The sequence below is a fragment of the Eleutherodactylus coqui genome, chromosome 4 (genome assembly GCF_035609145.1).
Source record: "Eleutherodactylus coqui strain aEleCoq1 chromosome 4, aEleCoq1.hap1, whole genome shotgun sequence".
NCBI classification, from domain to species: Eukaryota; Metazoa; Chordata; class Amphibia; order Anura; family Eleutherodactylidae; genus Eleutherodactylus; species Eleutherodactylus coqui.
In genome coordinates this window covers 284,441,338-284,465,337 of record NC_089840.1, presented here as the reverse complement: position 1 = coordinate 284,465,337, position 24,000 = coordinate 284,441,338, and the positions used below count along the sequence as shown (strand labels likewise).

The window sequence follows — 24,000 nt, the reverse complement described above, 5'->3', positions numbered from 1 at the left end:
TGGAACAACCATTTTGACTGTTGTAGCTTGAGTTGATAAGCACCTTACTAAACCTCCCACTTCCATCTCCTTGACTTTTCATGAGCTGCGACAGTTATCTGAAAGGTGCTACCCCAGACAACAACCTCAGTTTTAAGTGTACCCTAAAAATGCAACTCTTCAGGAGGCCTGTTATATCCTCAAGGCAACCATCAGCACCCCACAACAGCATCAAGGGGGTGATGGTGAATCCGGCTGACAAATTACATGCCGCGGTTAAGATTGACAGTGTAATTAAGCTATTAAACAGCTATGATCAGAGCTAGATGCGATCATTGTTTTTACAGTGGGTTTCAGCGGTTTCAAACAGCTTGCACCAGTTAGTCACCTATTTTCAGCCCACAAGTTTAGCTTATACGGCCAGAAGTACAAGACATCCCTTTTAATGCACTTGCTCTGTAATTCCAGGCAGGCGTCCACTGTGAGGTTCTGCATAATATAAATATAGTAATATAGTGGCAAGGGGGTTTCTTGCCTGCGATTCGCAGGCCTCTCCATTTGGGAAGTATCACATCACAAGTAAAGACAGATGCTCCAGAATTTATTTCAACCCTCTGCAGGCCATTCTGATACTACACTCCTACATATCCCCTTTTCCCCCGAATGAAGGCTGTAGTCCTCAAACAGCTTTCACCTCTCCGGGGTTAAAACTCCAGACTCGGGGATCTCTCTGTACGGGGCTAACACTGCACCTTTCTTTAGGGTCTGTAACTGTCCTAGCTGCCACTTCATCTCTCTAAGGCTCAATTTCTTCCTGGACTACAACTGTCTCTCATTAACTGGCCTCTTTCCAGGTCCTTGTGTAGAGGCTGTCTCTGGCTCACTTTTGCTACTTCCTGCAATTTCTTTTACATGGCTTCCTTCACCAACAACTTCTGAGGCCTTTTCCCCAGTGTCTGCTTCTTCAGTGGCTTTCTCGGCCCTAGCCTCACCTCCTGCCTTCTCTTTAGTCTCTTGCACTTTAGAAGATTTCTCAGCCTCCATCTGTTGTTTAGTGCCTTTACCTTCATTCACAGAGGTGGTTTCCTCCCTCAAGACTTTGCCAGTCTTCACAACCTGTTCACCTGTAGCACTCAGGTCACTTTCAAATAATTTGGCATACTTCACTGCTTGTGTCTCATTTTCACAATTCTTCAATGGGAACTTTTGTTTTACTTGCTGTCTGAACTAGGTCCCAGTCCTCTCTAGTCTTTGAACCTTACTTCCAGCAACACAACTATTTGATTCACAGAGTTTCACTTTTGCGCTTAACTTCTTAGTGAACTTTTGAAACACAGTGAACTTTTCCTCTGACACCATTTTCAGCGTGTGTGACATGGTTAGCACTTTGACCTCTTTCTTAATGTTCTCCAATAAGGTCCTTGTTGTACAGATTGTTGGAACATGCTTTTGAGTTTTTCTCATACCAAAGCTTTCTTTTCAGCATCCATCTTGGTGTTAATCCAGTCTTGCATTTCAGTGCACACCCGCTTGTTAACCCGTTCTTTTGCATCTTTAGCAGACATTATTTTCTCCTCAGTAAGCCACTGTTCACACATCTTCTATTTCTTCTTCTAGCTGGACACCATCTGACATTGGTAACCACGCTCCACACAAATATCTTCTACTTCCTGCTGAAGACTCACTGTAAACTTACCTTATGGGTCAAGCTCAGTAAATTCACCATCCAAAGGCCGCTTGGCCATTTCCAAGGTTTTTTTCTCTTTTTCAGTTTGCCCCAACCGTTAGGACAGTTCCCCCATAACTAGAGCATGATTTTGTTTAAACTCCTGGATTTGAGCTTCATATTCTTCATCTTCCTCCTCTAATCTCATCTGTAGCTGGGACACCAGCCTCTCATGCAGGGCTTCCAGATTCACAGAGGATCTCACTGGTCCAAACAGGACCTCAGGCTTTCACCCCTTCCAGTTCTACTGAGCTGTAACTCTCCTTTGAGAGTTGTAGGAAGTGACACTTTTAACTTTATCTTCTGCCACACCCACAGATGTTAACCGTTTCTGCAGTACAGGAATGCCTAACACCCTATGCAGGCCATTCTGATACTGCACTCCCACAATATATTATATATATTCGTAAATATATATGGGAAAATGGGTCGAATTGGTTTTCCAGGACTTAATATTGATAAGGTTTCCTTAGCACAGCAATATCAGACCGATGGGAGCCCAACTTCCAAGACCCCTATGATTTGATTGTCCTTGGCCTGTGACGTCCTGCTCATAGATCACATAACCCGTGCATCTTTGTCCCATTGAAGTGAACAGGATTGAGATGCAATACAAGGCACAACCACTATGCAATGTACAGCACTGTGCTTTTAAACAAGATAAAGGTGAAGAAAGAAATTGTATTGATCTGAAAGGTGTCCAAGTAATCCGGTCTCACAGTGCAAGATTAAAAAAGTTAACGTTTAATTAGACTAAGCGTTACCAGGTGAGAAGGTCTCAGGCCTAAATACTATTTTGTCTTATCTACCACTTCTTGACACAGCTAAACAGGATTTTCTGGGCATACTGCTAGCAGTACAACTCAGCAAAATGTACTAATAGCATATCCTATTTAGCTGGAACCATCAATGTAATGTAACATTGGAATGTGAAAACTCAAGTTACTGTTCAATCTAAGATAACATCTCCAAGCAACAATGTATGTTTATGTGAAAACAAGTTTATCAGGCATAAGGGTGCATTGCCATGAACGTATATCGGCTCGGTATTCACGCCGATCCGATATACGTTGTCCTCGTGTGCAGGGGGGGGGGAGGATGGAAGAGCGAGGAGCAGGAACTGAGCTCCCGCCCCCCTCTCTGCCTCCTCTCCGCCCCCTGCACTATTTGCAATGGGGAGAGCTGGGGCGGGGCTAATTCACGGAACTTAGCCCCGCCCCTGCCCCTCCCCATTGCAAATAGTGCAGAGGGGTGGAGAGGAGGCAGAGAGGGGGCGGGAGCTCAGTTCCTGCTCCTGGCTCTTCCATCCTCCCCCCTGCACACGAGGACAACGTATATCGGCTCGGCGTGAAAACCGAGCCGATATACATTAGTCTGAATGCAACCTAAAGCCCACCCTGCATCATGTTACTATATAAGTTGTGACATATGTAAAAAAGGTAGATTGCTTTGCACATAGACCTGTCTGTGTCCATTGGTTTCTCACGGCGGCTGCCATAACCACCTCTGATTTGGAGCCTCACAGCATATTGACGGAACTATTTCACTAACAAAAGGTAAATGTAAGTAGGTAATAGATAAGAAATATGAGCAAGGAGACTCTCACAAAAAGAGAGAACGAGAATCTAAGGAAGCACTGTAATGGTGTTATAGTGGAAAGCCAGAAAACTTCCTTATGAGGAGTCTCAATGTCGATATGAGGAACTTTCAAGAAATCTGCAATTCAGTAACAATAAACTTCACTGCTTAGTGTCCTAGCCTGTTTTCTACTTAATGACCAGGCCAAATTTTGGAAATCTGACTTGTCACTTAAACACAGAATTACTCCATTAAGGTTTTGCATATCCATATTGTACTTTATTTAGGTGGTAAAAATAGACCAAGAAATATACAAAAATGATATTAAACCCACTAAAATTATGTAGTATGGTGGACACTTATTGCAAGTCTTTTCAGGTACCAGAAGATGCTCTTAAAAATTCAAAGCACAAATGAGATAATCTTGATGGTCAGTAACAGAAGTTCACGTGAGGTGGCCGAGGTTTTCAATCAAGATAACCAAAGAAGACAGCCAAATTCAAAATATTAATATGGCTTCTTTCCAGCATAAGGTTTCTATGGTCAAAACATTTTGCTTTCCGTAGAAAACATTTCCCATATTCCAGACACAAAAATGGTGCTCCCCTGTGTGAATTATCCAATGTCTAACAAGATTTGATATATAGCTAAAATATTTCCCGCATTCTGAACATGAATACAGATTCTCCAATCTGTGAGTTCTCTGATGTTTAACAAAGTCTAATTTATCTGCTAAATATTATTAACAGTCTTAAGAAGAAACTATCTTTTCCTCTGTGTGAATTCTCTGATGTTTAACAAGATGTGGTTTCTGGGTAAAACACTTCCCACATTCTGAACAAGAAAATGGTCTCTCTCCTGTGTGAATTCTCCGATGTTTAACAAGATTTGATTTCTGCGTAAAAGAATTTCCACATTCTGAACAGGAAAATGGCCTCTCTCCTGTGTGAATTCTCTGATGTGAAACAAGATTTGATTTCTGGGTAAAGCAATTCCCACATTCTGAACAGTAAAATGGTTTCTCCCCTGTGTGAAATTTCTGATGTCTTACTAGATTTGGTTCATCAGTAAAACATTTTGCGCATTCTGTACAGGAAAATAGCTTTTTCCTTGCGTGAATTCTCTGATGTCCAACAAGATATGATTTCTGGGAAAAAGACTTCCCACATTCTGAACAGGAAAATGGCTTTTTCACTGTGTGAGTTCTCAGATGTTTAACAAGATATGCTTTCTGGGAAAAATACTTCCCACATTCTGAGCAGGAAAATGGCTTTTTCACTGTGTGAGTTCTCTGATGTTTAACTAGATGTGATTTATAGGTAAAACATTTTCCACATTCTGAACAGGAAAATGGCTTCTCCCCTGTGTGAATTCTTTGATGTTCAACAAGATAAGATTTCTGGGCATAACACTTCCCGCATTCTGAACAAAAAAATGGCCTCTCTCCTGTGTGAACTCTTAGATGGTTAACAATCTCTGATTTATATCTAAAACACTTTCCACATTCTGAACATGAAAATGGTTTCTCTTCTGTGTGAATTCTCTGGTGTAAAACAAGATTTGATTTTTGGGTAAAGCATTCGCTACATTCTGAACATGTATATAACTCCTTCCCTTTGTCAAGTGTTTCTTCTTCAAAATCTCTTCTGTAAATGTTTTGTTGCTTATTATTCTGTGATGAATCAGAAGATGGAACCTCTATAAAAGGATCAGATGACAGATGTTTGCAGGGAAGGGCTAAGGATACATCTCGGATAATGGTAGGGTCTTCATATGTATCTTGCATGATATTATGATCTTCCACTGTAAAACCTAAAGATATCAGATGTCCCTCTGATCTCCTGGTGTCGTCATCTGCTAGAATTAAACAGATTTTAATATTTTTAAGCAAAACAATTATATTAATATTTTATTACATTTCTATATGAAATGTCCGTACAAATTGTGAACAAGACAGGTAACAAAAACCCGACACTCCAAAGTGTGTTGGTCGGTAAATGGTAGAGATCATATATGAGGTTTTACTTACCATATTGTCCGGCGTATGGGACAACTTTTTAACCCAGGAAAATCTTCTCAAAGGTCGAGAGTCATCTTATACGCTGGACTAACTACCTGTAGAAAAAAAAAAATCAATACTCACCTCCCGTGGCATTCTGTGATGATCTGCGGTGGTGCTGCAGGCTGACACTCCCTCCTCCACGCCGACAGAGCATTGCTTTCTAGATGCGGGGCTTGAATGCTCCGCCTTTAGAAAGCTAATGCTCTGATTGGCTAACTCAGCGTGGCATCAACCAATGAAAGCCAGCTCTGGGTTAAACAATCACAGCCATTCAATGACATCATTGAATGGCTGTGATGGGTAATGCAGCGCCAGACTCAGGTAGTTAGTCCGGCGAAGAAGATGACAGGTAGTTAGTTTCCCCATTGAAATTCATTGGAATGCATTAATGGCGTTTCAATGTGTTTCAATAGGGAAAAGTGCTTTGACATACAAGTTTTTTGCCTTACGAGCTCCGTCTAGGAACGGATTAAACTCGTATGTCAAGGCACCACTGTATATCCCAAACTCTAAATTTTAACTGGAAAAGTTGGGGGTCGTCTTATATGCCGGAATGAGGGGTTCACGGATATCAGCGAACCTCCTCAAGAATCCAGGTTAGTCTCTAAATTATCACCCGTTCCTCTAGGTTTCTTTTGGAGAGTCGGTATCTTCCAGTGTTTATTCCATTAGCGTAGGACAATAGATACAATACAGGAGATGCAACGCGAGTCGGAGGGCTTACTGACTAATCTGCCTCTATTCTCAACCATGTGACACAGAGGCATGTTAACAGTAAGAGGTACTTCTTATAACTGGACGACCGGAAGTGCGTATGTGCATGCATTCAACAAAAGGAAGACACTTTGTTTCGATGCCCGCTGGCCTGGAAGCAGAGGGAAATTTCTAGATGCAATTCTGTGGCAATGCTCTGCTCTCACATGTTATTCAGACAGATTTAGTATACTTATTATTGTACCAGCAGCACATTCCTAAAAAGGATTTTATATGTATTAATATTCTAGAAACCTCATTCTTTTATCTTTTACCAAAATACACACAAAACCCTTAGGAACCCCCCAGGACACCCCATCACAGCTGGGATCTGATCTATTACCAGTAATCTTTCGTAATATGTAGACCGCCAATAACAAATGTTTTATTACATACCTTCTGGGTTACCTGAGAGATACAGGACACAAAGCTTGATAAAAGATATCCTATGGAAAGATACCTACCTCTGGGCCTCCCTAGATGTGAAATTTGTAGACACTGACATTCCCCATGAAAAGGGGATTTTGGTCATTCAGTATTTCTTAAAGGGCTCTGTCACTATAAAAATAGAAAATATTTACCTATTCCTACCCAGGCAGCCTTCATACCGCATCTTCTCCTGGCTCCTGTAGCCCACTCTTCCCTCCATCCTTTCCCCTAGGTAACCTCACCTCAAGCCAGCTGATTTTTCTTCTTCCGGTGATGAAGCGTACATTGCCGGCATTCTTCTTCCTACAAAACAATGTACAATCTGTCACTAGTGATGTAGCGTTCATAGCCTAGCAGGGAGTGTCTAAAACTGCGCATGCGTGCTGTCTCTCTGCAATAGTATACAAACACTTTTGGTGAGACAGCGCTCATGCACAGTTTTGGCAATAGAATATCATTCCTTGCTAGGCAGTGAACGTTACGTCACTAGTGCAGAGCGTACAATGCCCAGCAGGGAGAAGAATGCCGGCAATGGACGCTCCATAACAAGAAGAAGAGGATCCGACCGGTTTGCGGTGACGTAACCCGGGGACTGGAGAAGATCAGCGAGGAGAAGGTGCTGTAAGACGATTGCCTGGGGAGGAGTAGGTAAGTATTGATTTTACGAATCATTTACGACTCTTTCAGATGTTGCATACGAAATTGTAAATACTGCCAGAATATTTATACAAAATGAAAATAAAAATTATATTTAAAAAGTCTTTTAATCTGTGGATCAATCTACATTATTTATCTTCTTGAGTGTTCATGCGCCTGAAATATGTGGGCCGAACAATAAACACATTACAGACCTGAGTGAACAAACGCGCTTTGAATATTACCAATGGCTTTGTAAACCACACTGTTTCTTGCCATTCTTTACACTTATGTGCCTGACCCCACAGGAAAAAATATCTTATGGAGAGATTGTAAAATTGCGCACTAAGGGGATTGAACACCTTGTCACCCGAGGGGCTAAGTGAAGCACCTGAGCATATTTCTGTTTTATGCCAATTATAAATATCTCTTGTATCTTCTCCCCCCCCTGCTTGTTTTTCGTATTTTTAGGTCTTTTAACCTTATTTTTATCTTTTTTATTTTACAATTATTTTGCCTCTCAATTTTTGGCCTGTTGACAAATATGCCTTTTCTTACCAATTTTATCATAATTTACAGTTTCCTAAGAGTTAATGTGAACTGTATTCCCTATACATACCTCTTAATTAATCCTACTGTAGTCTATTCTAAAACACTCAACAAGTGGAAGATATGCTTTTAATTCCTCTTTATACATCTTTACTTACTGTACTACTAGGTACATAGCGCTCAATGAGCACTGTGTACTAAGAAGTGAAAGTGAAAGTATTACTTCCCTTGCACAAACTGGCGATCATGTGACTGCCGGGAGCCTCCTGGCACAGCAGAGATGCATGGTCCTAGCAGCCCCTGATCAGCTCTGTCAGTGACTATTGTCACTACATGGGGTTGTTTTCCCCTGCAACTGGGGCTTCTATAAATGCAAAGTTTCAAGTAAAATAAAAAAAAAAAAAATAGACAATGTGAATGATCCACAGAGGTCTTATATGTCGTCACGGGGGTGATAGATGGTAAAAAAAAAATTTACAGAATAAAATAAGAAAAATTACCCCAGACCAAAGTCAACAAAAATCGTCACCGTATGCTGCCTGTAATTGAAAACTCTACATATTATATATCAAAATGTCCAAAACAAAATGAGCAACCAATTCCTATACTTTAAATTTACCAGTTTAAAATAAAAAAGCTTTTTACCCCCAATAAAACTAAAAAATAGAAAAAAAAGTAAGTGAGGAAAGATATAAAAATATAGCGCTACAAGTCACAAAGAAAACAAAATGCAGCACAATTATTTGGTAGCAGAAAAGAAAATAAATAAGACCGTAAAACCACCACATGGGTAAAATCCCTAAAAAGTGTCTGGTCCTTTAGGTACAAAACCGCCTGGTCCTAAAGGGGTTAATAGGAGAATATGATTTTATTATTTAAAAATGTTATAATTATTTACAATTTAGTTAGATTTTTTTAAATCAAAGTCCTTTTATTTTTTATATATTTTTACACCCTTATTGTAGCATTTTTTTTTTTTTTTTTCCAAATATTTTTTATTGGTTTAGTTCCGCAGTTACATGTATATAGCAATAATCAAACAATACAATCTATATTGACATAGCATCAACAGCGAGAAAGTTGCTAGGCATCATATGAGCTTGCAGTGCGGAATAAATTTTTTTTTTTAACCTAAAGAAAACAACGTTAAAACAGTTGTAACAAATAAATTATAACAGCTGTCGTTTTTCCAAAAAGCGCATCCACATCTTCCATCTAGAATCGAAGTTACCTCTATCGTTACTGTTATTTGCAAAAAATTTTTCGTAAACATAATGGTTTTTGATGGTGTCAATTAATTCAGCAGAGCTAGGAGGGTCGGTAGACTTCCACTTTCTTGTTATTATTAATTTAGCAGTGAGTAAACAGTGACATACCCATTTTCTATGTACGTGGGGAATAAGGTTACAGTTCAGTAAAAGCAGGCCCAAATTTGGGTCTTGGGGTAACCTAATGCCAGTTACCTCTAGGATCATCTGGAAGACCTCCTTCCAGTAAGTTTTAATCGGAGGGCATTCCCAAAAAATATGGAATATGGTCCCCTCCGCTCCACAGTTCCTCCAACATTGGCTGCTTAATCCAGGGATTCTTCTAGCTAGTTTAGATGGGGTGTAATACCATCTTGTGAGTAGTTTATAGTGTACCTGGATAACATTAGCGTTTAAAGTGGCTTTATTTGCCCACTCGAAGGACGTCAGCCATTGTGGTATAGTGAATTTTTCCTTTGTGTCTTTCTCCCAGTTAAGTAAGTGGACTTTTTTCATTTCGCCCATGTCTCCCGAGAGAGTGTTGTACCATTTCCTTGTGGGCATTTTCTGTGTGAGTTGGGGTTTCGAGAAAATTAAAGACAACTCGGCTGGAACCTTACATCTTCCCATCTGCTTTTTTTCTATGAAAGATTTTATCTGGAGGTACGTGAGGGTGTCGTTTGTTGAGAGGTTGTGTTTTTTCTTAAGTATTTGGAATGGAATTATTTTTTGGTCCTCCATAAGGTCCGAGACGAACCCGACGCCTCTAGCCGACCATCCCCTTATGGAAATCTCAGGTATAAAGTAGGTAAGTGTCTCTAGCGGGATTTTGGCAAGCGTTCCCAGTGGGGATTTCCTAAGTTTGTAGGTATATAAGTTCCAGGCCTGTAAAGAAGTCATCATAGGAGGTGAGTATGACTGTAGTTCCAGGGCCAGATTGAGGTTTGGGTTGTTGACACTTAAGATTGTGGCTTGTAAAAGAGTTGCCAAAGATCTATTACGGTTAATGTTTCTTTCCATAATAGTCCACGGCAGCTTCTGCGAATCCTCGAGCCATAGGGTCGAGTGTTTTATGCTGATTGCCTGGTAATAGGACCATAGGTTTGGTACTCCCAAGCCTCCCTGCTTTCGGTTGAGATATAAGATATTGGCTGCTACTCTCGGTCGTTTTCCATCCCAGATAAAATTTAATAGCTGTTTTTGAAAAGTATCTATGGTATTATATGGGATTGGGTATGTTAGGGTTCGAAAGAGATATAATATTTTTGGTAGTATGAGCATTTTATACCATGTGATTTTACCGAACCAAGATGGGTCTTTCTTTTTTAGCAAGTCTAATTCTGCGTGGACGGATGAGTGGAGAGGGTCGAAATTCAGGGGAATGCAATCTTTTAGTGGGTGGCATATTTTAATGCCTAAGTAGGGAATCGAAGGGGGCCACTGGTAGGAAAATTCTTTTTGTATGTCTGATTTTAAATCCGGGTTAACATTTATTCCTAGAATCTGAGATTTGCTCATATTAGGGCTATAGAGTGAGGCGTTTCCAAACTCCTCAATAATTTTTGATACTTCTCTTAGGGATCTCAAGGGGTTTGACAGAGTTAAAAGGACATCATCCGCGAAGAGGCCTATTTTATGAGATCTGTTACCTAGGGGGATCCCTGTAATCTCAGGGGAAGTTCTAATTAATTCGGCCATGGGTTCCATTGTTAATATAAATAGTACGGGGGACAGGGGGCAACCTTGTCTGGTCCCGTTAGTGATGTTGAAGGGGGTCGATAAAGCACCATCCACCAAAACTCTGGCAGAGGGGGCAGAGTACAGTGCCCTGACCGCACCCAGGAACTCCCGGTCAACTCCAAATTTCCTGAGAGCGCCAAATGCGTACTCCCAGTGGAGCCTGTCGAACGCCTTCTCCGCATCCAGGGCAAGGAGGAGAGAAGGCGCCCGACAGGCCTCCATTTTTGCAACCAGATTCAGCGCCCTTCTTGTGCCGTCCGCGGCCTGTCTGCCCCCCACAAAACCCACCTGATCACTATGTATAATGTCAGGCAGGATACGTGAAAGTCTCGTGGCTAAGATTTTGGCGTAAATTTTTATGTCAGTATTCAGCAACGAAATTGGCCTATAATTTGCTGTAGAGTCTGTTGATTTTCCTGGCTTAGGGATAGCAACGATGGTTGCTTGTAGCATCTCTTTCGGGAATTCTTCTTTGGAGATGGCTTCGTTGAATGTCGTTGCTAGGTGTGGGGATAGTGTGGGCATAAATAATTTATAATATTCGTTAGAGAAGCCATCGGGGCCAGGCGATTTGAAGTTTTTTAGAGTTTTTATGACTTTGTGTATTTCCTCTATGGAGATAGGTACATTTAATTTAGGGTTGTCTATTTTGGGGAGGTCTATTTTGGCCAAGAATTTGTTTATTATTTCTGTATTTGGCTGGGCTATAGATGTATCATCTTTTAAATTATAAAGTCTTGCATAGAATTTAGCGAACTCCTCTGCGATATCCTGTGGGTGGGATAATTTTGTTATGCGATCTTCAGCTTTTGTTACGTATGGGATCTTGGACTTGATCAGTCTCTTTTTTGCTAGGTTGGCCATCAATTTAGAGGGTTTGTCAAATGAAGAGTAATAGTTTGCCCGCATGAAATCTGTGGATTTGTTGTGTTCTTCAAGTAGGACGGATTGTAGTTTCCCTCTCAGGGACATTAAATTCCTCCGACCGACCTCAGTTGGTTGGTCTTGTAGTGCTTTTTCTTGGGTTCGTATTTGGGCCAGGAGGTTGTTTATCTGTGACTGTTTGTATTTTTTGTGTTGGGCGCTCATTTTTATTAAGATTCCCCTTATGAAGGCCTTGTGTGCGTTCCAGATTGAAAAGACGCTGGCCTCCGATTTAGTATTTATTTCGAAGTATTCTTTTAAGTGATTGTTAATTGTAGACATGTTGTGCGGGAGTTTTAAAAGTGCCACGTTATTTCTCCATATTTTAGCATTACCCTGACTTTCCCCCAAATTGACTGCCAGCATTATTGGGGCATGATCCGACCATGTGGTCAGTCCTATTTCAGAAGAGGTAGTTTTAGAGAGGGCCCATCTATCAACTAAGAACATGTCTATTCGGGAGAACGAGTTGTGTCTGGGTGAGAAAAAGGTGAATTCTCTCGAGGAGGAGTTTAGACATCTAAAGGTATCATATATCGATTGTTTATGTAACCATGGGAGTAATGTAGGGGCCGTTCTTTGTTTGTATGTAGTGTCCATAGTTTTGTCCGAGATTAAGTTGAAATCTCCGGACATGATCAGATCTCCCTCCTGAACTCTTCTGATTTTCCTAATTAATTTATTCAGAAACGAGATCTGGCCGTTATTGGGGGCATATACGTTTACGAGGGTAATAGCCTTTTCGTTTAGAGTGCCCACTAAGATAAGGAATCTACCTTTTATGTCTACAATTTGTTTGGATGCTACAAAATTTATGTTTGCTCTGAAAGCAATCAGCACTCCTGCGTGTTTCTTCGGGGCGCTGGCCATGAAAATCTGGGGGTAATGTTTGTTCGAGAAACTCACTTTCGAGTTGAGGAGAAAATGTGTTTCTTGGACACATAATATGTCAGCTTTGGTGCGGTTGGCGTCTCTCCACATAAGTGACCTCTTAAATGGAGAGTTCAACCCCCTAGCGTTCTGTGAGAGGATTTTAACTGACATGGAAGATGTAAGATAGGTGTGAAGTTGTGGAAGATTGAACACTTACTGCGCCTAGGTGAGTTGTGGAAGTTGACAGAGAAAGAACATCAACGTAGAGAACAAGGTTGACAGTAGAAATAATAAAACCGTCATCTATGCGTAGTATCGTCGGCATCTTGCGGTAACTCTGGACGATAAACAAGAAAAATAAACAGTTTAACACAACAAATGTTAAGGCAGGACTTAATACCTGCATATCTCGGAAGGCGATAACAATAGTCCACCTGAGATCGGCCACCTATCAGTTAGGTGTTATCATCATATGTGTCCCATATACTTAGAGTTGGTGTTTTCCTTGCATCCACCAGCAAGATTAGGTATGTACCACCCCGCGTGGAGTTAGATCAGGTCCAGTCATTGGTATTCCTCCTTGGTTTCTGCGGGGGAGACGGGTTCTGGTTGTCAGTTGTTGATAGACCCCACTTTGTTAAGAGCTTTTTGCCGACATCGAGAGAGGATATTACATGTAGGATGCCGTCTCTGTGGATCAGGAGCTTAGTTGGGAAGCCCCACTTATAGAGAATTTTGGCTGCTCTTAAGGAAAGCGTAACCGGTAGCAAGGCTCTTCTTGCCTGCATGGTTGCAGGGGATAGGTCTGCAAATATATGAATATCTGAGTAGGGCGAAGGTAGCGGGTTCGTTTTGCGCGTAACTTGCATCAGTGCCTCCTTCACGTGAAAGAAATGAATTTTCGCAATGATGTCTCTTGGTATTTTTTCTGGAATATGGTTGGGTTTAGGGAGTCGGTGAATCCTGTCTATTATAAGTTCTCGTTGGGGGGTAGTCGGGAGTAAAACAGAAATGAATTTCGTCAGGAAGTCTCTTAATTCGCTTTGGGTAACACTTTCCGGGACTCCTCTCATTTTTATATTATTACGCCGACTCCTGTCCTCCAGGTCGGCCATTTTGTTTTTCATAGTCGCAACTTCCTCTTTCAATGAATAGTGTGCATCTATCAGGGAGTTGTGTGACGCAGTCAGCTCTTTCATTTTATTTTCCACGTGGTCGGTGCAATCACCCAGCTCTTGTAGTGAAGAGTTAAATGACGCAGACATAGCGGATATGTCATTATGTAATGACCCCCTTAAAGCCAGTACCATATTCTTTATGAATTCTTCTGAAGCGGGTTGCTTAGAAGTGGGGACGCTAAGTATAGGGTCTTCATCTGCTTCAGCAGGCTGGGGTGATTTTTTTTTTGTCTGTTTAGTGGTTGGGGACTCAGGTGACATCCTCTGTCTCTGTTTAGCTGGGCTAGCAGAGGGAGTCGTGGTGGTTGAGAGAGAGAGGCTGGCGGCCGGCGCCATTTTGTTAGGGGTATCGGGGCTGGGGCGCGCTGCTGCATCGTTAGGACTTACCCCCTCCCGGAGGGATGCTCGGTTGTGCAGGTCCCCGGTGCCGTCGGTGATGCTTGCGGCTCCCTCTGACAGGTGCAGGGGGTCGGAGCGCTCCGGAGTCCCATCGAGCGGAGCTGCAGGAGAGGGAGATCTGCGCCTCGTGCTGGCAGGGTCTCTGTCGGCGCTGCGCGCCGAGAAAAAGTCTTTCACCCGCTGCGGTTGTGGCTTCAGCGGCTTCCTCTTGGTCATGGCTCCGAGCATAGAGGTTTCTTCTTGCCGTGGACGCTGTTTTTTCTCCTCTGGGACACTTTATATGTCGCTTTTTAGGTGGATGCCGACGGAGCCTAAAGCTTTGCTGCCGTCCCGGCTGAAGTCAGGCCACGCCCCTCTTATTGTAGCATTTTTTAATATATTGGCACTACAGGTTTATGTTACTCATGTTTTATCTTTCTATTAATTTAACACACTTTTTATTGTATTTTTTTCTAATTGGTTCTCCTATTTTTTTCTCCACCAATGATTTATGAATCTGCAATTTGGACGCCTCTGGGACAAAAATAGCTTTTCCTCGATATAGTCTATAATATAATATCCCATAATGATTAAATATGTGGTGCTGGTTTAGTAATAAGTCCACTGAATCTATCTAAATAACAAGTTTCAACGGAACATGTGCACAGAATTCTGTCTAGAAATGACCCAGAATTGCGACGGGTGAAGCAAGTGCACGTATATTGTAGGACGGCCATTCTTTTTCGCCCATGTGTCCGCTGGGTGCGCAGGCTTTTGCTCAAGTGTGTCCCCAATTATTGTTCCACTCACTTCTAGTGACCCAGTTATAATAAGTACCTCCTACTGTTATCATGTCTCTGCGTCATATGCTTGAAAAAGGTGGCAGATTAGTCAGTTACCCCTCCGACTCGCGTTGCATCTCCTGTATTGTATCTATTGTCCTACGCTAATGGTATAAACCCTGGAAAATACTGACTCCCCAAAAGAAACCTGGAGGAACGGGTGATAATTTAGAGGCTAACCTGGATTCTTGAGGAGGTCCAATGAGGTTTGTGACCCAATCAGGGATATAGTGGTGGAGTGGAGAAGCGCTACACTATTATAAAGGTGAACTAGGACCAGCGGTGTGGTGGCCGGTCTGTGATGGACTGTCTACACCGGGTGAGTCATATTTCTTTGCGGTTCTATTGATTTTACATTCCGCTTCTCGGGGCGCTGTCCGAAACTAATTGGTGAATATTATACAAATCCTAGTCTACTGATAACATCATCATGGGCCAATTATCTTGGCCAATAACTTACTTTTTGTACTTCCACATTGTAGGCTGTGTTCTGCGCTGATTTCCTCCCATGCGGTGATGGTAATTTCCTACCTCCAGGGGGCACTCATACAGCTTGTAAGATTACAGAGTGCAGGAGCCGTATGAGCCGTGGATAAGAGCTGCTGACGCCCCCTGCTGTAAACTACCCTGTACTGCGCTGCAACTACAGTCTGCTGATCATGTGCTGCTGACCGGGGAATAAAGACGCCTTTACAAGCCCGGCACCGCCATTATCAGAGGGCACACATATGTTTGTAGCCATTCACTAACCCAGCTGACTGTTACTTGTACCAAGATGTGGGAAGTTCCTACTGAGCATGCCCAGTCCTTCTGATTCCAGCAGCAGAGGAGAGGGACATGATAATAGTACTTGCACATGTGCGGAGGCAGCACTGGGGACGGGGGTCCCGGTCTGATAGAGTGATTGGATGTTGCAGAGACCCTGACATAGTGCATGGGGTATCAGCTGGGGGCAGATGGAAGGAGCAGCTGAATGCAGAATGAGGATACCAAAACATTAAGGGGAAATAACATAACTGCTTGTATAGCTTATTGCTGTATATTCCACGATTATTACAGAACTGCTGACTGATTTGTGCTCGTTGCAGCCTGCAGGCACACGGCGAAGGACCGTCCTGAACTCACTATCCACAGCATCAGGACAGGGATCTGCTCCTTTGTGCAAGGAGGAACAGGAGAAGCAGTGCCAGAACCCTACAGAATGACCCCCAGCAGACTACTGACCAAACTGTCAGAAACACTCCATGAGGGGCCACGAGGGCCCGACATCCTGTAGAGGAAGCTGAGCTCACATCCCAGCACCATGCAGCGTGAAGAGCATTCGCCAGAGACCCCAGAATTGGCAGGTCGGCCATTGGCACCCCTTTCTCTTCACAGATAAGAGCAGCTTCACAATGAGCACGTGACGGACATGAAAGCGTCTGCAGAGAATGGAGATAGGGATGAGCGAGCACCCAAATGCTCGGGTCCGCGTTATTCGAGTCGAGCTTTTCGTAAAATTCGAGAGGTCTACTCGAGTACCGAACCCCATTGACTACCATGGGAGACTCGAGCATTTTTGTATGTGGGCTGCCGGGTCCCGAGCTTTTTTTTTTGCCTCTGTCTCTCTCTCGCCAGCCAGCCAAAAAATTTACCGTTGACGTACGCGCTGCGTCGCGGCGGGGAGAGGCCAACGCAGGTGCGTCACAGCGGGGAGGAGCCAAAGACTGGGCGGGGTCAAACACAGCATAATGCTCGTTCGAGTAACGAGCACCATCGAATATGCTAATACTCGAACGAGCATCAAGCTCGGCAGATTACGTTTGCTCAACTCTAGATGGAGATCATCCAGATCTGATGTGTGATTGAAATGAATATATTGAAAATATGTTTAGATAAAAATATTATATAACATTTACACTTTATTATGTATTTTGGCTGAATAAGAGAATCTACAGCTGAAAACCCCGGACAACACAGACTCTTCTCTACATGTAGTCTCACCTGGGGGGTCATCTGTAGGAATCTCCTCCTTACACGGCTGATCCCCCCTCACATGTGTCTCTGTAGCATCAATGGGGATCAGATCTTCCTCCAGTTTCACCAGCTGTGAAATAAATATTGTAAAAGTCATCACACAGTTGGAGAAGTCGTGTGGAAGGTTTTATATGGCCAGAAAAGGTCATTAATTAGTATGAGGAGCCGGAATGACCTGACAGCAGTAGTGATCTGGGCCAAATAGCTGCAGGTCTCCTGTATAACTCCAACCTGTTGCTTCTTTATTCCAACCAGAAGTCTCCAGAACCAGAAAATAGTGATAAGATGCGGAGATCTAATGTCTGCGGTCGGCTGTAATCCTGCCATCTCCAGCTTTCTCATTACACAAGTATCAATCACATAATAAGACTGAACACAAGACCTTCCCAGCCGTCCTACAGACCAGAGGGAAGATTTCATGAGACCTTCTCTCCATCTACCTGATCATCCTGTGGAAGAAGAGGCCGGGGACATCTCTCCGCTGCTGTTCTCTTACTGGATCTACCTGCAGAAAACACAGACAGCCACTGAATTTATTCTCTACATACAAATAATAAAGGCCGTGTGGATTTAGTCCTGTCTATTACCTGGTGATAGGGGGGGCTGGTGGTCCTCCATCATGATGTCCTTGTAGAGAACCCTGTGTCCTTCTAAATACTCCCACTCCTCCATGGAGAAATAGACAGTGAAGTCCTGACACCTTATAGGAACCTGACAACACAATGATACCGTCATCACACAGACACGTTATACCGCCATAACGTTACTGTATAATGTCCCAGCATTCCCAGCAGCATCACCTTTCCAGTCAGCAGCTCAATCATCTTGTTGGTGAGTTCTAGGATCTTCTGCTCCTTGATCTCCTCAAGTATCAGGGGGCGAGGTGGAGGCCCTGTGATTGGGCTCAGGGGTCTTCCCCATCCATCAGACACCGGGGCCTGACAGCCATCACTAGAAGTCTTCTTCACTACCGTGTAATCCTGTTTATGGGGAGATACATCCATAAATACCACTGCTGACATTTCTAGAGTCTTTCCCATCTCTGGTCCAGTAGTTATGTCAGCTCTCTTCAAATTTCTTTCAAACAGAGCAATTATTTTCTATAAGAAATGCACTTATCCACTATTTATGCTACGGATTTTGAATCCCTGAAAAACAAAGGATAAAATCTGCAGCAGTTTGGTAAGTCCATGGCAAAATACGAGCCATTTAGATGCGGATTTTGCCACTATGTATTTACTGCGTAATAGCTGCAGGCTACCATTGTGGAACGCCCGTAGTAATCACGCTACATGTGAAGGCGGCCGAAGGACTGAATCGGCAGTAAATCCTCTGCCGTAGATGTGACCAGAGGCTGACAGAGATAAGAATGATGGAATGTGACGTCATCCCCAGAATCTCTCACCTCTCCTGTAAGCTGGAAGAGTATCTCTAGGGTGAGGGTGAATATACTCTCCGCCATCTTGTCCCGGTTCCTCTCCATCCTTGTCGGGTCAATCAGGATAATTATCTGATATAGAAGATATCAGCCGAGGATCCTGAATGGGAAGAAGAGGAGACAATGTAACATCATACAAACCCCCTGTAATAATACAATTACTGGACATTCCCCCCTCTTACCTTATGCACCCCCGCTGAGCCCCAACACAAACCCCTCCACACCCCACTGCTGACCCGCAGTTCATTAGCACCATTATCAGCCATCTTCCTGACGGACAGGACTGCCGCCCAGCACCGCGCTGTTCACAGCATTACCTGACTTGTCCCACAAATTCCAGACACGCTGAGCGCAAAGCTGGAGAGGGGGCGGAGTCAGGTGATGCTGGGAACAGAGCGGCACTGGGTGATATGTAGTGACCTGGACTTGCACTCTTGGATAGAAGTGCTTTACTTGCAAGTTAAGAGCAACTATACTAACTACCAGTTCATTTAACAAAGGGTAGCTATGCTGGACTTCATTTAATAAGAAGGAGTCAAAAACTAAAGAGTTAAGGTTGTTTAGGCAGTGTACGGTCATAAATCAGTTAGTTAGCTGCTGAGCTGTGACAAGCCTCGGAGTGAGGAAAAGGGCGGGGGTTCTGGCTAATTTCGAGTGACCCAATTTTTTATGATTAACAGTGTTAGAAGATGGAACTGAAGGGGCAGTTAGCAGTATGGAGTGAGACAGTGAAAGGGTCAGTTGGAGGACAGAGAGAAGCCAAGATGGCATGAAGGAAGTTGACAGCCATGTGAAGACCTAGTTTCTCCTTCAATGTCCTGATGCTATTAGAGACACATTATTAGAGATGAGCGAGCATACTCGATAAGGCAAACTACTCGAGCGAGTAGTGCCTTATTAGAGTACCTGCCCGCTCGTCTCAAAAGATTCGGCTGCTGGCGCGGGTGACAGGTGAGTTGTGGTGGGGAGCAGGGGGAAGCGGGGGGGAGAGAGGGAGAGAGAGATCCCCCCTCCGTTCCTCCTCGCTCTCCCCCGCCCCCTGCTGGCACCCAAATCTTTAGAGTTGAGCGGGCAGGTACTCGAATAAGGCACTACTCGCTCAAGTAGTTTGCCTTATCGAGTATGCTCGCTCATCTCTACACATTATGTAAACTTTCAAGAAATCCTGTGAACAGCTTTTCATATATTACCCTGATACTGAGAAAAACTGGTTATTTTCCCAAACCTGAAGTCCGTTCAAGCCAACTCTGCTTTCTACTGGATAACAGTTTCAGACAAGCAGTAGAAAACCTTGAGTACAGTGTTTCAGGAATGGCAAAACGGTTAGTGGAGTTGAAAAGGGGGTATTTCCTCGTCAGATCTCTCTGTATAGCTCTTTCTTAGCTCAGATTCTGCCTTCTCAAAGTTTGTTTATCCATGGATAAAGTGTTACACAGTATACATGCAAGTTGTACATGCAATTTCTGGTGCTTAAGATTAATGCAAACAACCACAGGCCCAAAAGTAAATGGTGTGCCTGTCATTTAGCTACATACGTGTGTTAGTCTTATTTCACTACCAAGCACTTTTAATCCAGGCACTGGCATCACGATCACCTAGTTCCATTAGTTATCCAGATCCTGTTGTGTACCCTCTTCGGTGTGCAAGATTACAAAGAGCATGCTGCACTCATCGCCACCGTGACATGGCTCCTCAGCTACAGCTTACAAACTGCTCAGAGAGTGTAGACCTCGTCCCACTGGTCGCCCATTGCAGATACATAGGGGGCACTACAACTAAGTGGGGCAACAAAGGAAGCATTATGGCTTAGTGGAGTCACAAAGTGACTCCTTAAGTAAAGGGAGAGAGACATTACTGACTTTTCAGACCACAGAAGATGCAATAGTACTATGGGGGAGTTACTGAAAGGGTTAATTGTGGGAGCACCAGGATGGACAAAGTGTGCATAGACCATTCATAGCTGGAGAAGTCGCCGTGGCATTCTGGTTTGGAGAAAGAGGATAAATAGATGACCCCAATCAGAGGACACATCACCTGTGATCACTGAAGGTAACTGCACTGTAATCACTAACACTGGAGGTAACTGCACTATAATAAGTAATACTGGAGGCAACTGCTCCATAATCACTAATACTGGAGGTAACTGCACTGTAATCACTATCTCTGTGTACAGTTGGTATGTTTTAGAGCTGTACTATCACTCTGAGGGGGTCAGTAAATACCGGCGTATGAGATCAGTGATGTTAAGGGTTAATCTTGTTTCTGAGTAACATAAGAAGAGGGACTTAGAAGTTCCTTATTTTAGTCCGGGCCTTGCACCAGATAAGGAACTAAGTAGTGATAAGTTTCCTTACTGACAGTTTGTGGCCGGATGCACTGGAACATAGCAGATGTGCTTTTTCAAGATAAGTGGTTTTTGCAAGAATGGAATGTGCTAATATTCTGTTTCTCAAACTAGTCACCTGATTAAGTAATTCTTTAAAGTTGCACCCTGTGGGCGACGGCCTATATAAGCTGTGTGTTTTTCTTAATAAAGCAGAACTCATTTGATTCACTAGGCTGTGTGTATAGTGGCTTCTTATGATTCTCCTCGAGTACGTACTATAGCTTTCCTTTGAATTTGGACTCAGGCAACATCAGCACTGGTCTCCGTTGAAGACCCTACACAGTGGGTTCTATTCACAGCCGCATTACAGGAATGTTACATGTGACGGGAGGAGATCCATTCACTTATTAACCCCCGAACAGCTGCATTACAGGAATGTTGCATGTGAGGGGAGGAGATCCATTCACTTATTAACCCCCAAACAGCCGCATTACAGGAATGTTACATGTGAGGGGAGGAGATCCATTCACTTATTAACCCCCGAACAGCCGCATTACAGGAATGTTGCATGTGAGGGGAGGAGATCCATTCACTTATTAACCCCCAAACAGCCGCATTACAGGAATGTTACATGTGAGGGGAGGAGATCCATTCACTTATTAACCCCCGAACAGCCGCAGTACAGGAATGTTACATGTGAGGGGAGGAGATCCATTCACTTATTAACCCCCGAATAGCTGCATTACAGGAATGTTACATGTGAGGGGAGGAGATCCATTCACTTATTAACCCCCGAACAGACGCATTACAGGAATGTTACATGTGAGGGGAGGAGATCCATTCACTTATTAACCCCCGAACAGCCGCATTACAGCAATGTTACATGTGAGGGGAAGAGATCCATTCACTTATTAACCCCCGAACAGCCGCATTACAGGAATGTTACACGTGAGGGGAGGAGATCCATTCACTTATTAACCCCCGAACAGCCGCATTACAGGAATGTTACATGTGAGGGGAGGAGATCCATTCACTTATTAACCCCTGAACAGCCGCATTACAGGAATGTTACATGTGAGGGGAGGAGATCCATTCACTTATTAACCCCTGAACAGCCGCATTACAGGAATGTTACACGTGAGGAGAGGAGCCACATTCACTTATTAACCCCTGAACAGCCGCATTACAGGAATGTTACATGTGAGGGGAGGAGCTACATTCACTTATTAACCCCCGAACAGCCGCCTTACAGGAATGTTACATGTGAGGGGAGGAGATCCATTCACTTATTAACCCCCGAACAGCCGCATTACAGGAATGTTACATGTGAGGGGAGGAGATCCATTCACTTATTAACCCCCGAACAGCCGCATTACAGGAATGTTACATGTGAGGGGAGGAGATCCATTCACTTATTAACCCCCGAACAGCCGCATTACAGGAATGTTACATGTGAGGGGAGGAGATCCATTCACTTATTAACCCCCGAACAGCCGCATTACAGGAATGTTACATGTGAGGGGAGGAGATCCATTCACTTATTAACCCCCGAACAGCCGCATTACAATAGAAAAACATGTCAAGAAAATGTCAGTTTATTTGCTGCAGGTATTGAATTCATGTCTTATGGAAATAAAGTTGGCGCAGAACCCGGTGACTTCCATCCTTATTAACCCGTTAATGACCGGAGCATTCCAACAGAGAAAGCTGCAGAAAACTAAGTAAATCTGTCCCTGTCGTCCGTAGCAACCAATCACAGCGCAGCTTCTAATACTAACTGCTCCTCATGAGAGCTGCGCTGTGATTGGTTGCTATGGGCTTCCATAAATCTGCCCCCCAGTGCTGGTGACCCCACATACCTCCACCTGCAGCTGGACAGGAGCCGTGGGGTTGTTCTGTGCTTACAGGACCTGTGATGATGTCACCGTCATGTGATCAGTGTGTGGGAGGAGACAAGGGGTCACATGACCAGGTCTCTCCGCTCAGTGGATGCAGGACTCTGCTGTGTGAGGATGTATTCAGAGAGTGGATGGAGCAGAGCCGAGTGTGTGTGAGACGGAGGAGCGGAGCCGAGCGTGTGCGAGACGGAGGAGCGGAGCCGAGCGTGTGCGAGACGGAGGAGCGGAGCCGAGCGTGTGCGAGTCGGAGGAGAGGAGCCGAGCGTGTGCGAGTCGGAGGAGAGGAGCCGAGCGTGTGCGAGACGGAGGAGCGGAGCCGAGCGTGTGTGACACGGAGGAGCGGAGCCGAGCGTGTGTGACACGGAGGAGCGGAGACCGAGCGTGTGCGAGACGGAGGAGCGGAGCCGAGCGTGTGCGAGACGGAGGAGCGGAGCCGAGCGTGTGCGAGACGGAGGAGCGGAGCCGAGCGTGTGCGAGACGGGGGAGCGGAGCCGAGCGCGTGCGAGACGGGGGAGGGGAGCCGAGCGCGTGCGAGACGGGGGAGGGGAGCCGAGCGCGTGCGAGACGGGGGAGTGGGAGCCGAGCGCGTGCGAGACGGGGGAGGGGAGCCGAGCGCGTGCGAGACAGGGGGAGGGGAGCCGAGCGCGGTGCGAGACGGGGGAGGGGAGCCGAGCGCGTGCGAGACGGGGGAGCGGAGCCGAGCGCGTGCGAGACGGGGGAGCGGAGCCGAGCGCGTGCGAGACGGGGGAGCGGAGCCGAGCGCGTGCGAGACGGGGGAGCGGAGCCGAGCGCGTGCGAGACGGGGCGGAGCCGAGCGCGTGCGAGACGGGGGAGCGGAGCCGAGCGCGTGCGAGACGGGGGAGCGGAGCCGAGCGCGTGCGAGAGGGAGGAGCGGAGCCGAGCGCGTGCGAGAGGGAGGAGCGGAGCCGAGCGCGTGCGAGAGGGAGGAGCGGAGCCGAGCGCGTGCGAGAGGGAGGAGCGGAGCCGAGCGCGAGAGGGAGGAGCGGAGGCGAGCGCGTGCGAGAGGGAGGCGCGGAGGCGGGCGCGTGCGAGAGGGAGGCGCGGAGGCGAGCGCGTGCGAGAGGGAGGAGCGGAGGCGAGCGCGTGCGAGAGGGAGGAGCGGAGGCGAGCGCGTGCGAGAGGGAGGAGCGGAGGCGAGCGCGTGCGAGAGGGAGGAGCGGAGGCGAGCGCGTGCGAGAGGGAGGAGGGGAGCCGAGCGCGTGCGAGAGGGAGGAGGGGAGCCGAGCGCGTGCGAGAGGGAGGAGGGGAGCCGAGCGCGTGCGAGAGGGAGGAGGGGAGCCGAGCGCGTGCGAGAGGGAGGAGGGGAGCCGAGCGCGTGCGAGAGGGAGGAGGGGAGCCGAGCGCGTGCGAGACGGAGGAGGGGAGCCGAGCGCGTGCGAGACGGAGGAGCGGAGCCGAGCGCGTGCG

At 45.2% G+C, this 24,000-nt stretch overlaps 1 protein-coding gene across 1 annotated transcript; it reads right to left on the bottom strand.

Moving 5' to 3' along the window:
- Nucleotides 1-3,554: 3,554 nt before the first annotated feature.
- On the bottom strand, nt 3,555-22,579 carry LOC136624376 (gastrula zinc finger protein XlCGF57.1-like). The gene is made up of 7 exons (XM_066598343.1): nt 22,534-22,579; nt 18,316-18,448; nt 17,711-17,890; nt 17,498-17,621; nt 17,351-17,415; nt 16,878-16,980; nt 3,555-5,140 (listed from the first exon to the last, which is right to left on the bottom strand). Exons 2-7 carry the CDS (start codon nt 18,391-18,393, stop codon nt 4,035-4,037), a joined length of 1,656 nt encoding a protein of 551 aa, XP_066454440.1. The 5' UTR covers nt 18,394-18,448; nt 22,534-22,579; the 3' UTR covers nt 3,555-4,034.
- Nucleotides 22,580-24,000: the final 1,421 nt, after the last annotated feature.

What these genes read in the sequence shown, in the direction of transcription:
- LOC136624376 (XM_066598343.1), bottom strand. Translation starts at nt 18,393, where the DNA reads ATGGAGAGGAACCGGGACAAGATGGCGGAGAGTATATTCACCCTCACC. An exon ending in TTGAGCTGCTGACTGGAAAG is followed by an intron (nt 17,622 to 17,710) that starts GTGATGCTGCTG and finishes TTGTGTTGTCAG; the next exon opens with GTTCCTATAAGGTGTCAGGA. An exon ending in TTCTTCCACAGGATGATCAG is followed by an intron (nt 16,981 to 17,350) that starts GTAGATGGAGAG and finishes TTTATTTCACAG; the next exon opens with CTGGTGAAACTGGAGGAAGA.